Source organism: Leptonychotes weddellii, chromosome 2 (assembly GCF_054177405.1).
Source record: "Leptonychotes weddellii isolate Sample4059 chromosome 2, ASM5417740v2, whole genome shotgun sequence".
NCBI classification, from domain to species: domain Eukaryota; kingdom Metazoa; phylum Chordata; class Mammalia; order Carnivora; family Phocidae; genus Leptonychotes; species Leptonychotes weddellii.
The window spans coordinates 99,650,566-99,663,417 of record NC_138370.1 but is presented as its reverse complement, the minus strand read 5'-3'; the positions used below and the strand labels follow the sequence as shown (position 1 = coordinate 99,663,417).

The 12,852-nt window shown below is 39.6% G+C and overlaps 1 protein-coding gene across 2 annotated transcripts in view; it reads left to right on the top strand.

Annotated features, from left to right (window-relative positions):
* The window catches only part of NPNT (nephronectin), a 77,197-nt gene extending 65,274 nt beyond the window's left edge, over positions 1-11,923 (top strand). For both annotated transcript variants that reach the window (XM_081812032.1, XM_081812031.1), the window contains 2 exons: positions 7,565-7,821; positions 9,193-11,923. In XM_081812032.1, the coding sequence (XP_081668158.1) occupies positions 7,565-7,821; positions 9,193-9,303 (368 nt within the window). In that variant the 3' untranslated portion in view covers positions 9,304-11,923. The remainder of the gene's footprint in view (positions 1-7,564; positions 7,822-9,192) is intronic.
* Positions 11,924-12,852: the final 929 nt, after the last annotated feature.

The window sequence follows — 12,852 nt, the reverse complement described above, 5'->3', positions numbered from 1 at the left end:
AAAAAAAAAAGACCATCTAGTTTCTAAGTAAAACCTTTAGGCTCATTCTAACAGAGAATTTGAGTTATTTGTTGTGCCCCATTCCCAGGCATGACAGAAATAATATAACACCAGCCCTGGTTGTCATCCCCAGTTGTTTTCTCAACTTTGTCCTTTTTTAAAAAGATGTGACACATAGCAGAAAGAGACACTGGAAGTTTCTGTGAAGTTTTGAATATTTCTCTGGAAAAAAATTTCCACCTAACTTAGATGCTGGAGAAATTAGTTATAAATTACCACCATTTATTCCACAGGAGAATGTTATTAGAGAAGTAGATTTAGACATAGTTCCTTGGAAAATTAACAGACTTTTAAATTGTATGCTTCCTACTGACATAGTGTTTCAGTGCTTACAAGATGTTTTGTCATCTTGTTTCAGAAAGCAAAGTTACACGTTGTTGTTGGTTTTTTTCCTCCCCACAGTAATTAAATCTTTTATGGGTGGGGCCAATTTAATGGGAGGGTGAGGAGTTAAATTTGTTTTCTTCCTTTTATACTCCTGGTTCTAGACTTAAGAATGAAAGATACAAGACATGAAGAAAAAGTGTTTTTTGTTTTAAAAGCCTAGTTCTTGAATAGCATCTCAGGTATATAAATAGAGCACAAAACATATAAAAGTTAACTTGAGGGAAGATATGCTCTGTTAAACCAGTTCTTAAACTTCAGGGTGCATACAGATCAGCTAGGGGCCTTGTTAAAATGTAGATTTTGTTGTATGCCTAAATGCTCCTTGGAGATACCTATGGTATTAGTCCTTGTTGCACGTTGTGGGTACAGAATTATTAAAAAAATTAGCCCAAAAATATATTTATTAGATCTCCCTAAGGTGAAAATAGAACAGATTTTTAAAAATCAAAATTTGAGGGCACCTAGGTGGCTCAGTCAGTTAAGTGTCTGACTCTGGATTTTGGCTCTTTATGGTCTCGGGGTCCTGGGATCGAGCCCCACGTTGGACTCCCCACTCAGAGGGGAGTCTGCTTGTCTCCCTCTCCCTCTGCCCCTCCCCCCACTCATGCACACGCATGCTCTCCGAAATCTTAAAAAAAATGAAAATTTGAGGTAAGCTTTTAAAAATATGAATATTCAGTAAGTTCAAATGGGTTTTTAGATTTCTTAGATATAAAATAAATTTTAGTGGGCCCCCCCATACACACAGTGAGGTTCCTCTCATTTAAGCTTGACTCTGAGGAGGACATTATTATTAATGTCACAGATATCTGTGGATAAGAGAGAAACCATTTATTTAATATCTACAGTAGTCCTGACTCATTCATCATCCTATTGGTTCAGTTTAATCCTCTCACCCACCCTGTGATGCAATAATGAGGCCCAGAGGTTGTATACCTTTCCTAAGGCCACAAAGCTAAAGAATGGACTTCATATCTAGGCCTTCCTGTACTTTGTGTGGCCTCCCCCCTACGCTTGTGTGTACTGTCTGCTTAGCAGATCTCAGGCCTGTAGATTTGACTGACCACTGACCTGAAGTCGTTGGCTACAGGATGAAGCATCTTTGACAGTCACGTAGGATAGAATAGTGAACGTTGTTCATGGTCATGATGAATAACTCTTTCGAGTAAGGTACATTGGTGAGAGCTATTCATGCTAAACTCAGAGGACCTCATTATACTTCCACAGAGGCATCCAGTGTAGAAAATCCATGTAAAATTCTTGATTTTTAAAATTTCCGTATTCTGTTGTAGAACCAGGTTTGTATTTTAACACTTTGTATTATTCATTACATATGTAAATGTTTACATTTGTGGTGATCCAAGTTCCACTTGCCCTCTGCTAGAAAGAAGTGATTGGAAATTAGAATGGTAGACCAAAAAATGTGAAACAGTCATTTGGCGATGATAGCATAGAACAAATTGAAAGGAGGTGGTGGCTGTTTGTGTGACTGGGTAGCTCCTGATGATGGTCTCTGGCCCCTAAGGGGGGGCCATTCTTTCTTTGCTTGTGTCGCTTCCCCTCTTCCCTTCTGTTGATAGCTAGGATGCGAGAGGAAGTTAAACAAGAGGGGTGAAAGCCTTTAACATTTTAGCGAGTAATTACTCAGTTTGAGTGAAACCTGTGTCATCACTGCCAAAAAGTTAGGTCATTTCCATAGAAATAGGGTATTTCTTCCAGAATGGCAAATCCACTTTGGTGGGTTCTTTCTGGTCTGAGAAGAACAGAGATAATTGTAGGTCACTCCCAAGAACACGACCTAGATGGAAAGGTATCTCAAAGCCTGTGGGAAAACAAGTAAAGAAACCAGAATGTTCAGCTCGGAAAAGAAATAATGGAGCAAGACTGCTCTTCAGATATTTGACCGACAACATCTATCACAGTTATTCTGGAACCACAAGGGGATGAGAAATCAGATCAGTAGGTAAAAGCTATAGGGAGATCAATTTTGGTTCACTCTCAGAACTTGCCAATCGTCAGAGCTGTCTAAAGAGAACAGGATGACTTGGAAATAGGGAGCTCTCTGTTGGTGGAGGCATTTGGGTGACATGTAGCAAGATGTTGTTTTGAGCATTGGGTAAGTGTTGGATTAGAAAATCTGCTACACCACCTCTGAGAGCCTCTGACTCAGAATGGAATGCTCCCAGGTCTTCCCAAACTGAGCAGCCGGGCTCTAGCTTGGGAAGCGGATGGGAGGACCAAAGGATGGCAGAGGGGAAGATGGGGTAGGACTGCATGGCGTATGTCAGGCTGGAATTGCGGAGGAGCTTTTTAGAGTATGTTGGGGAATTCTAACCAGATACTGATGGAAAAATACTAATAAGGCTTATTATGAAAAATGCCTATTTTTCTTCTAGGAAGTTCAGGGATGTGAGTGTGTGTATATCCCATGCTAAGACTAGAGAAGAGGGCGCCTGGGTGGCTCAGATGGTTAAGCGTCTGCCTTTGGCTCAGGTCATGATCCCAGGGTCCTGGGATCGAGTCCCGCATCGGACTCTCTGCTCCTTGCGAGCCTGCTTCTCCCTCTGCCTCTCTCTCTCTCTCTGTCTCTCATGAATAAATAAATAAAATCTTTAAAAAAAAAAAAACTTTAAAAAAAAAAGACTAGAGAAGAATAGAACCAATTTAATTATTTCTGTGTATTATCTAATTACCAAGCTAACTTTTTTTCTATCTAGACTGTACCATTTGTAAAGGAACGTATGTTTGGATTTCCACAATTACGACTGATTTTTAATGTGCATTTCTTATGCAGATATTCTCATGCTAATAAACTTAAAACTTTGGGAAACACCTGCAGAGTACATTGATTTGCTAGCTGCTTTCCTGGTGCTCATTAGGTTTTATCCCATTCGGTCTTGAACTTCATTGTGAGATAGTGAAATTAATATGTGCCTCTAAGAGATGAAAGATGGCGCTGCTGACAGATGTGGTGACACCCTGAAGACGCAGCCTTCTGTAAATGTCAAGGCTGGACCCCGGGGGCCCTTTTCCTGAAACCCTGATCTCTGGGGATCAGGGTTGAAGGAAACGGACTCAGTGCTGTGTCTGCTACTGATAGCTACAAGGTATTCACTTTAAAATATATAGCGACCAAGCCAGCTCCTACATGCCGGTATGTCTATTGCAGCATTAAACATTATTTTGAAATACACATAAATGGAAAACTCAACAGTGAAAATAAAGGCTTCCGCCCCCAGCCCTGGCTCCTAGTCACCCTCCCCAGATCCCCAGATGCAACCAGTTTCTTGGTTATCTTTCCAGAGATGATACATTTTTCTACACAATAGTCCCCTGCTCTGTACCTTGCTTTTGTCACTTAAAGATTATATCTTATAAGAGTTAACACACACGTGGACTTTGAAGCCAGAAGGCTTGGGCTGAAACCTAGAGCTACCATGCGCTAGCTTTGACCTTGAGCAGGGTATTGAAATGGAGAGAATAGTGTCTATTAAATGTATGTAAAGCATTTAAAGCAGTGCCTGGCCCACAGTTACCATTAAAATAGTATTAGCCATTGTTGTTGGAGATTGTCCTGCATCAGTACATACAGAACAACCTTACTCTTCTTTATGGCTATTACTCCATTCCTTTTTAGATGTACCACATTGTGTTTAACCCGCCATCCACATCCAGATGTGCCAATGAGGCACATTTCAGCAGAACGGTGAATAGCCTTGTACATGTATCATTTCATATCTGCTTGAATGTAGGATAAATTCCTGGATGTGGAATTGCTAGGTCAAAGGGAATGGGCATTTTGAATTTGATAGTTTTCTCAATTGACCTTCATAAGAGTTGTAGCAATTTATGCTCTCACCAGTAATATTTAAGAACCATCCCCAATAGATCTTATTAAACTATTTTTTTTATCCTTGCTAAGCTTATAGGTGAAAAGGCATTGCCTTTTAATTTTAATTTGATTTTCTCTCACTGTGAAAATTTGGCCATCTTTTCATATATTTAAGTAATCTTTTTCTATGCTGCCCTTTATTTTGTGTATTTTTATTATTTTTATTATTGATTTGTACAGTTCTTTATTTAAAAAGGGAATTTAGTCCTTTTCATGTTTTGCGACTATTTTTTTGCTTGTCTCACTTTTTTATGGTACTTTTATCTTAAAAAAGTAAAAATTTGGAGGGCACTTGTGATGAGCATTGGGTGTTATATGTAAGTGATGAATCACTAAACTCTATTCCTTAAACTAATATTACACTATATGTTACCTAACTGGAATTTAAATAAAAACTTGAAATTACAAAATAAAAAGTGAAAATTTGGAAACTTCAATAAGAAATTGGTTAAATTATTAATGGCATACTTGGAGCTATGAAAAATGGCTGATATATTTAATGAAAACAAGTTATTACACTGGAAATAATGTTCATATTCATGTGCATTAGTGTTCATGTATTTACATAGGAGAAGTTCAGAAGTTAAAATGTTAGTAATTATCTCTGGTTTTTGGGATCATGACATATTTAAATTTCCTTTATGCTTTTCTATTTCTCTCTTTTTTCCTGCAGTGGACATTACTGTATTACTTCCCCTTAAAAAACAAAAAATTAAGCTCTTTGCATTTGAGAGGTAAATACCAGCAAACCATAATGATCTTAGTTCTACCTGGGCTGATTTCTCAGCTAGGCCAAAAAATAGAAGAAAAAAAATCACTGCAAAACTCCCCCTCATTTTTATGACCACACAGTTAACAGGTAAAGTAATGGACATTATGTTCTCTTCGTTAATTGAAATTGTAAAGGCACAAACCAGTACAGAGTTAAAAATAAATAAATTTTATCACCTAACTTTCTGGCAAGTTTTGGGTTTTTTGTTTTTGTTTTTGTTTTGTTTTGTTTGCAAAAAAAAAATGCTACAAAAAAAACCCAAAAACTAGATATTATGAAGCTTTAAACTGAAACCATGAAAATATTTAATGTAATTTTATATTTAAACCAGTATTTTGGAATCTGAAATAAAATTTTTATTTTGTTTAATAGGTAACTTGTTTGGGGTACTAGATCAGTTTTTCCCCTTAGCTACTATTCCACCCACGTACCATTTCCTTCGATTAAAAAGGGAAAGAATTCTCTATGGTAAAACAAAAATCTGGTGCCCACAGAGCAGCCCCATAGAGAAAGAGCATTTATAGCCTCATTTATCATGATTTACATTTTAGTTAAATACCTATACAACAGGACTATTTGGCTCTCATTAGGATGCCTTGGTTTGTTAGGTTGTCTGCAGGCCGTGTCTGGCATAACGATATTAGTGTACGTTCCACAGGGTCTCAAGGTAATCCTTGTTTTGTTTTCTCAAAACTTTCAGGTTAATTGTAATAACCGTATATCTTAGTCTTAACCCAAATACCTGTGATGATTCAAAGCTGACTTATGGGGAGACATTTAAGCCCCATCTAAATGTTTTGGCCCAAAATATTGTTCGGATGAATTTGATGGGGCACAGGTTGGGGAGGAGGATAAATTCTGTGTGTGTTTTCAGTGAGTCAAGTACATGCCTCAAGGACCTATTGCCCTGCAGGTTTTTTTGCCATATTCTTAGAACATCTTTTATTCAACAAATGACATCAAAGCCCTACATAGGCTAGGATATAAAATGAGGTGGTTTGGGGGAAAGGTTGGTTCTGACATCAACAAGTTCACGGTCTCCTGGGGGACAGAAACCCTTCAACCCGTGATTCCAGTTTGAGAGCAGCAAGGGCTGAATAGGTGGTCAGGCAGTTCTGAGCTCAAAACATTACCCTGCCCCTCACTGGCAGGGTGACATCTTGGGTGCCTTCCCCTCTGCAAGTCTCTGCTTCTGCAGCTGCAAAACAAGCCGAACGAGTGTTCCCTTCGAAGACTTGTTAGCAGGGCTAAAGATGCTCCTGAGGGAGGCTAATGAGCCTGGCACAGGCGGACTATACACAAATCACCGATTTGGTCCTTTGAATACTCAGAGGGGACTCAGTAGAGAAGTCACTTGAAGAATAGGACATCCCCCAAATTATCATGTCTTACACAGAGTAAGCATAAGAAAGAAAGGATGGTGTATCTTTTAACTGAGAAATAAGTAGCATTTCTACCAAAACAGGTACAGGTGTTCAACATTCCAACCACATATTTCTTAGGGATAATTCAGTGCTGAAACAGTGTTGTTTTTCAGTTGGCTGTAGTAAAACAGCTGGGGGGAGTGTCATTTGCACATGGACTGAGTTTCAAAATACTACTTGCAACTTTTCCTCTCTTGAGAAGGGGCCACCCCAACCCCCACTTCTCAGTGGCCGTGGCGGTTACTCTAACAATAGGGGGAAGCAAACCCTGCAGCCCTAGGGATCTGAGGACATCATCAAAGTGACCTGTCCAAAGTGCAAGTTTTCCTTAATGTTTTGTGTACATGTATATGTAATAATTTATATATTAATTATATATAATGTTATAGATTTGATGTAAAAGTGTCTTAAACTGCTTACCTACAAATAAAATTGATGCTCCAGAAAGATGTAGAGGTGTCCAGAACACCTCTGCATCTTCTTGGGGCCAGGGGTACTCCAGTGTGAGAAACATGGCAAACTGACCTTTCCAAAGGACGCTTCTTGCTTTAGAGATTAAAAAAAAAGAGAGAGAAGAAAGAACAAAACTATCTAGTGCCCCTTTAGACTACCATCTGCTCTACTGCCTGGGGGTTAATTATCCACATAGAAAATTCTCCCTGGCAACTTAGAGTCAACCAGCCAGCCAGTTTGACAACATAATCATACACTGGTGAGGATGGCGAGCTTGTGTCTGCCTGTGTATGTCTGATCATATTCAACAGGAAATGGTCATAGTGTTAGGATTACTCATTATCGCATCCTGGGCATAATTTGCACTCTCCATGAGCCAAGTATTTTCTGTAAACACAAATCACAGAATTTAAGGGAGGCCTAGAAATAAGACCTATTTTTCTCCCCAAATCTGGTATTCTGTACAAATGACCATCCCAGGTTGCAGTTTATTCAAAGTAAACCTGCCATCCATGCTGTTGGTGCTAGACAGGGATGTCGGCACGTACACACACAGCCCTGCTTTTCCCATTCCAGGTGGACAGTATCTGACAGTGTCGGGAGCCAAAGGCCCAGGGGGAAAGGCCGCTCGCTTGGTGCTACCTCTCGGCCACCTCATGCATTCAGGGGACCTGTGCCTGTCGTTCAGGCACAAGGTGACGGGGCTGCGCTCCGGCGCGCTCCAGGTGTTTGTGAGAAAACACAGTGCCCACGGAGCAGCCCTGTGGGGAAGAAATGGTGGCCATGGCTGGAGGCACACACAGATCACCTTGCGAGGGGCTGACGTCAAGAGCGTAAGTAGAACTGCAAAGGGGGCAGAGCCTGGGAAGTTTTCCTTTAATAGGAGAACTCTGAGATCTGAATCAGAAGAAGCCTTGTTCTCTTCATGCATTCAGGCACAAAGGTTTGTGTTTTTCTGGAAATGAGAACTCTGTTCTTTGCCTCTTCCTATAATCCCTTTTTGCTGCTTCTGACATTCTTCGTTGCAACCTATGACTACCACCACTCTCCCCCAGTGCTGGTGAAAAGCCCCTATTTTTAATGGAAAAAAAAATCAGGAATTAAAAAAGAAAAAGGTAACAACTTGAAAGGGTAGAGATGGTGAGCTTAACTGTACCTGCTTTTCCTTTTTCTGCAATGCCTTTACTTTTCAGAGTTACCCTAAGTGTTTTTTGGTTTTTTTTTTTTTGAAATATTTCTTTAAAGTCTAACTTTGCCTCAGAGATCATAGTTAAGCAGCCTTGGGTGGAAACCGAGAACAATATGCTTGGGAAGTCCTATTCAGGACAGGATGTGGGAAAAGCTTTGATTGGATATATAAATTTTATCTTAAGTAATCAAGTCATAGGTAGCAATAAAATGATCTGTAGCATCCCATCGAAATAATGTATTTGGAAATGCATATTTATGCTCATATTAATAAAACTTGCTATTAGGAGATTCTGCATCTATGACTATAGGTATGGTTTCTAGAAACTATGTTAAAAGGGATAGACTCCATTAATACAGCTTTTATCTGTCTTAGATTTGTTTTACCCTTTGAAAAAAATATTGTTTGGAAAAATAAAGTCATTTCAAATTACAGCATAGAAAGGTTTCGGTTTTTAAAAGAGCAAGGATGCTCTAAAGAAGATAAAAATACAAGAAAGTGTTTGTACTTTACATAAGTAAAACAACACTGTGATTGGATTGTGGTGTCCGGTTCAAATCCATTTTAGGCAACAAAGCCAGCTTAACCCAATGAAAAAAGAGCAAATGTCTAGGATAGGCTGCATGATTATGATCTTCCAGATCTTCGGCTCTTATTTCTACATCTTTATATTCCATCTCTCTTTTTTTTTTTTTTTTTTACTTCTAACCTTGGTAATCTTTGGCAAAGTGTCCACTTCATAAGCATTCCTAAATTGAGGTAGTCTGTCGTTCAGAATGGCTTTTTTTTAAAGAATAACTGCTTCTGAGTGATGTGGTCTGATTAATAGTTTACTGATGATTTGAGTTTTTACCAAAAGGCAAGCCTTGGGTGACACTGGTTATGTTCTAGTCTTTCCTTCTGTTGAGTAAGTTCACTATTTGGTTTGGGGGAAAGTTTGCCTTTATTTTGCGAAACAAGCGGGCATTGGGAAGGGGCAGAGGAGGCTTGACTGGTGTGTGCATTCTCTCCCCAGGTCATCTTCAGAGGTGAAAAAAGGCGTGGCCACACTGGGGAGATTGGATTGGATGATGTGAGCCTGAGAAAAGGCCATTGCTCTGAAGAACGCGAGCAACACCCGAACTAGCAATGAATTCCCCTGTTGCTCTTTTCTTTTTCCAATCTTCACCTCCTGTCCTCTCCTCCCTCTTATCAGGCCTAGGAGAAGAATGGGTCAGTGGGTCAGGAGAAAGTCTGGTGGGTGACCCACACCTCGTGGCCTGCTTTTGTGCAATTCCAATGAACAGTGACACCCTCCTTGAAATACAAGGGGCGCCTGTGGGCGCATCCAAGCCAGCTTTGGGTGTTACCTTCCAGGCTACGGCTCTTTTAGGAAGGCCTTGGGCACGTGTGCCATTCTTTGTCCTGGTTACGGGGTGTTCCTAGTAGCAAATTGTGGGAGAAGTTTTCAAAAGAAATGCATGCAAATGGCCATTCTCTTATCTGTTCAGTGTTGTACCATGAGTAGTATTGACTTCCCCTAAGCTATGTTGTACAATGTGCTTGTGAAATTGGTTTCTCCCCTTCACTTGTTAGCTCGGGCCTGACCTGAACTCTGACTTTTACTGCCATTCACTTTATAAAAGAAGGGTAACATATCAAGATGCATTTATTCTCATTATCTGTATTTTTTTTTAAAACAATTATGTAGGGTGGGCACGTAATCCCTCGTTAGTAGTGTGTTTTGTGTAAATGTGCTATTGATATTAAGTAGTTACGTGTTCCTAATATTTACAGACTCTAGTTGCAAGGGAAAAGGCAGCTTGGGATCTCTTAGATTAAAAACTACCCAGTGAAAGGTCATCCAGTGCCATGACTTTATTTTGGCAGCAAGAGAAAATCGGAAGAGATGTCAGGTGTGATAGCGGAGGGATGAAGTTTTTCACAGCCTTGAGTCTGATCACTGTAAAAGGATAGTGAACCATTCAGGTAGACAGGAAGCTGCAGTTACCATATACAACCCTCACTGTTTCAGGTTATACTTTAAAACCAACAGTTTTTACAATAACATGGCTCTCTCTGGTAATCTGTAAAAAGCTCTGTAAAAGCTCTGGTTGTTTCAGAGAAAAGATGCTGTTTCTGGAAGGGCGAGGGGAAGCATGGGGGAAGGTCTGTTGAAACAGATTTTTCATACTAATTTTTAAGTCCATATATACATTTAGGCAGGTCTAGCTCATAACTATGTGCTGTCTTGTCAGAACGGGATTGGAAGCAAGTCCTGTGCTTGGAGGCATTTTGTTGGATTCACAAACACGTCAGAGCAAGAGGACAAGATTGGAATTCTAGGATCTAGGAACCCCTAACTACATTTCCTCCCTGGATATTTTACCTTCATATTAAAAAATACACGACTTTTATGGCAACTTACTCATGAGGCTTTTCTTCATTTCTGATTAATCAAAATATTTTCTGCTGTTTTTGCCAGGAATCACAAAGATGATTAAAGGGTTGGAAAAAAAGATCTATGATGAAAAAGTAAAGGAACTGGGATTATCCAGCGTGGCGAAGAGAAGACTGAGGGGCAAACCATTGCTGGTTTTCCAGTGTATGGATGGTTGGTACAGAGAGGATGGTGACCAGCTCTTCTCCATATGTGCTAAGAATAGAACAAGAGGAAACAGGCTTAGACTGGAGTGCGAGGGGGCATTTCCTGGCAGGGACAATTGTTAAATTAGAATCCTTTGTTTAAGAAAAAAAGTGAATCTCCCTCTCCCTCCCTCCCTCTCTCCTCTCTCTTTTTGAGGCTTTTAAAAAATTAGATGAAAATCTGTCTATTTAAGATGGTTAAAGATGTTCTTATGTCAAGGTAGAGTTAACAGAATCTTCCGAAAGATGTTTTAATCCTATTATTATGTAATGAAAATCTTCAGAACGGAGTCATTTGGACGACGCCACAGTCTTTTTTAGGCATTTACCTTTTGGCCCCTAATGGAGGAGAATCAAAAGGGGAAAAGCCCACCAAGAGCAGAGCTCACTAAAAGACCTCTCTATGGCAAACCTAGCAGGATTAAAACAGGAAAAAAAAAAAAAACCGTATTCTTAAAAGAGTATGATGGACGTGTATTTTAGTATCTTAATATCCTAATGTGGTAGGGTTCATTTTTTTTTTTCTTGGTAAAGGTATAGCCTTTCACTTGCTCAGTGGATATTTTAGGTTTTAAAAGAGACCATAGTAAGGAACAGAGGTTAGAGAGCTTTTTATCTGGTGCATTCTCTCTACAATGTGTGTGACAACTTGGCCACTGAGAAAGAGTTCCCTGCTCAACACCACTGTCTGGATCGTTGCCACTGTAATTCACTTTATCAATTGGAATCTCCCAAGTTCCACAAAATTGTAAATTTTTTTTTTTTGAAAATAGTTACAACAGAATATCTTTTGTCATTTAACTGGGTGGAGGCAGGACCGGAGCAGGATGTAAAGCAGTGAGCCTTCGAGTAAGGGCCAGGCAGTAGGGCTTTAGATCCATTTTTAGTGATTCATTTCCTTTGTGGTCCTATAACTGCACAACTGAAGAGGAAAGGGGAAAATAATTGAAAAGGTCACTTTTAGGTGCCAATACTACATTGCACTAAACTGACAGAAGTTATCCAAAGTACTGTATAACATCTTGTTTATTATTTAATGTTTTCTAAAGTGAAAATGTTAGTGGTTTTCCAAACAGCCAAGTAAAAATAATTCTTTGTAAATAAAAGCACTGTTAATGTTGCCTGTTGTCTCTTACTGTTTTCAGTTTTGTTTTGTTTTTGATTGGGAGAATATTGGAGTAGTTTGAATATTGTAGAACCACCTTTTACTTCTTGGGAGACTGGGAACAAAACTGTTGCCCACAACAGGATGCTTTCTAGGCTATGAAATAGGGGAGACCCTTTTATCAGCCTGCCCAGGGAAAGAGATCAGAGGATCACTGTAGCAACGTGTCATACCTTGGCAAATTGCTTTGTTTTCTTGTATCTCCCTTAGTTGTAAACAATAGCCTCAAGTCCTTTCATGGGAAGGCAGGACAAGCTAGAATATATGAATATATATGAATTCTAAGTGAAAAGTCTTTTACTAGTGTTGGTTTTGTTAACTTATAGTAGTTTACTCATATTCTAATAGCCTTTCCTGATGGAGAAAACAACTATAAGGAAACGAACCTAATGAAATCATGCAGGATTAAAAGTTTGTCCTCCTTACAAGGCAATGAAAGGAACCCCCCTCTCTGGCACTGCAAACTGCAGTGAGGAGTAATAGTACTGGGGGACCCTGAACAAATTTTCCTGTCCCAGGGCAAAGAAGAAACACTGTAGTTTACAAGGCAACTAGTATATCAAAGATGCAGCCCTAGCCAAGGATGCAGAGAAGGGGGAACCCTCTTACACTGTTGGTGGGAATGCAAACTGGTGCAGCCACTCTGGAAAACAGTATGGAGACTCCTCAAAAAGTTAAAAATAGAACTACCCTATGATCCAGCAGTTACAGTACTAGGTATTTACCCAAAGAATACAAAAGTACTAGTTCGAAGAGATATGTGCACCCTGAGGTTTATCTACAATAGCCCAGTTATGGAAAGAGCCCAAATGTCCATCAACTGAGGAATGGATAAAGAAGATGTGGTGTGTGTGTGTGTGTATATATATATATATATACACACAC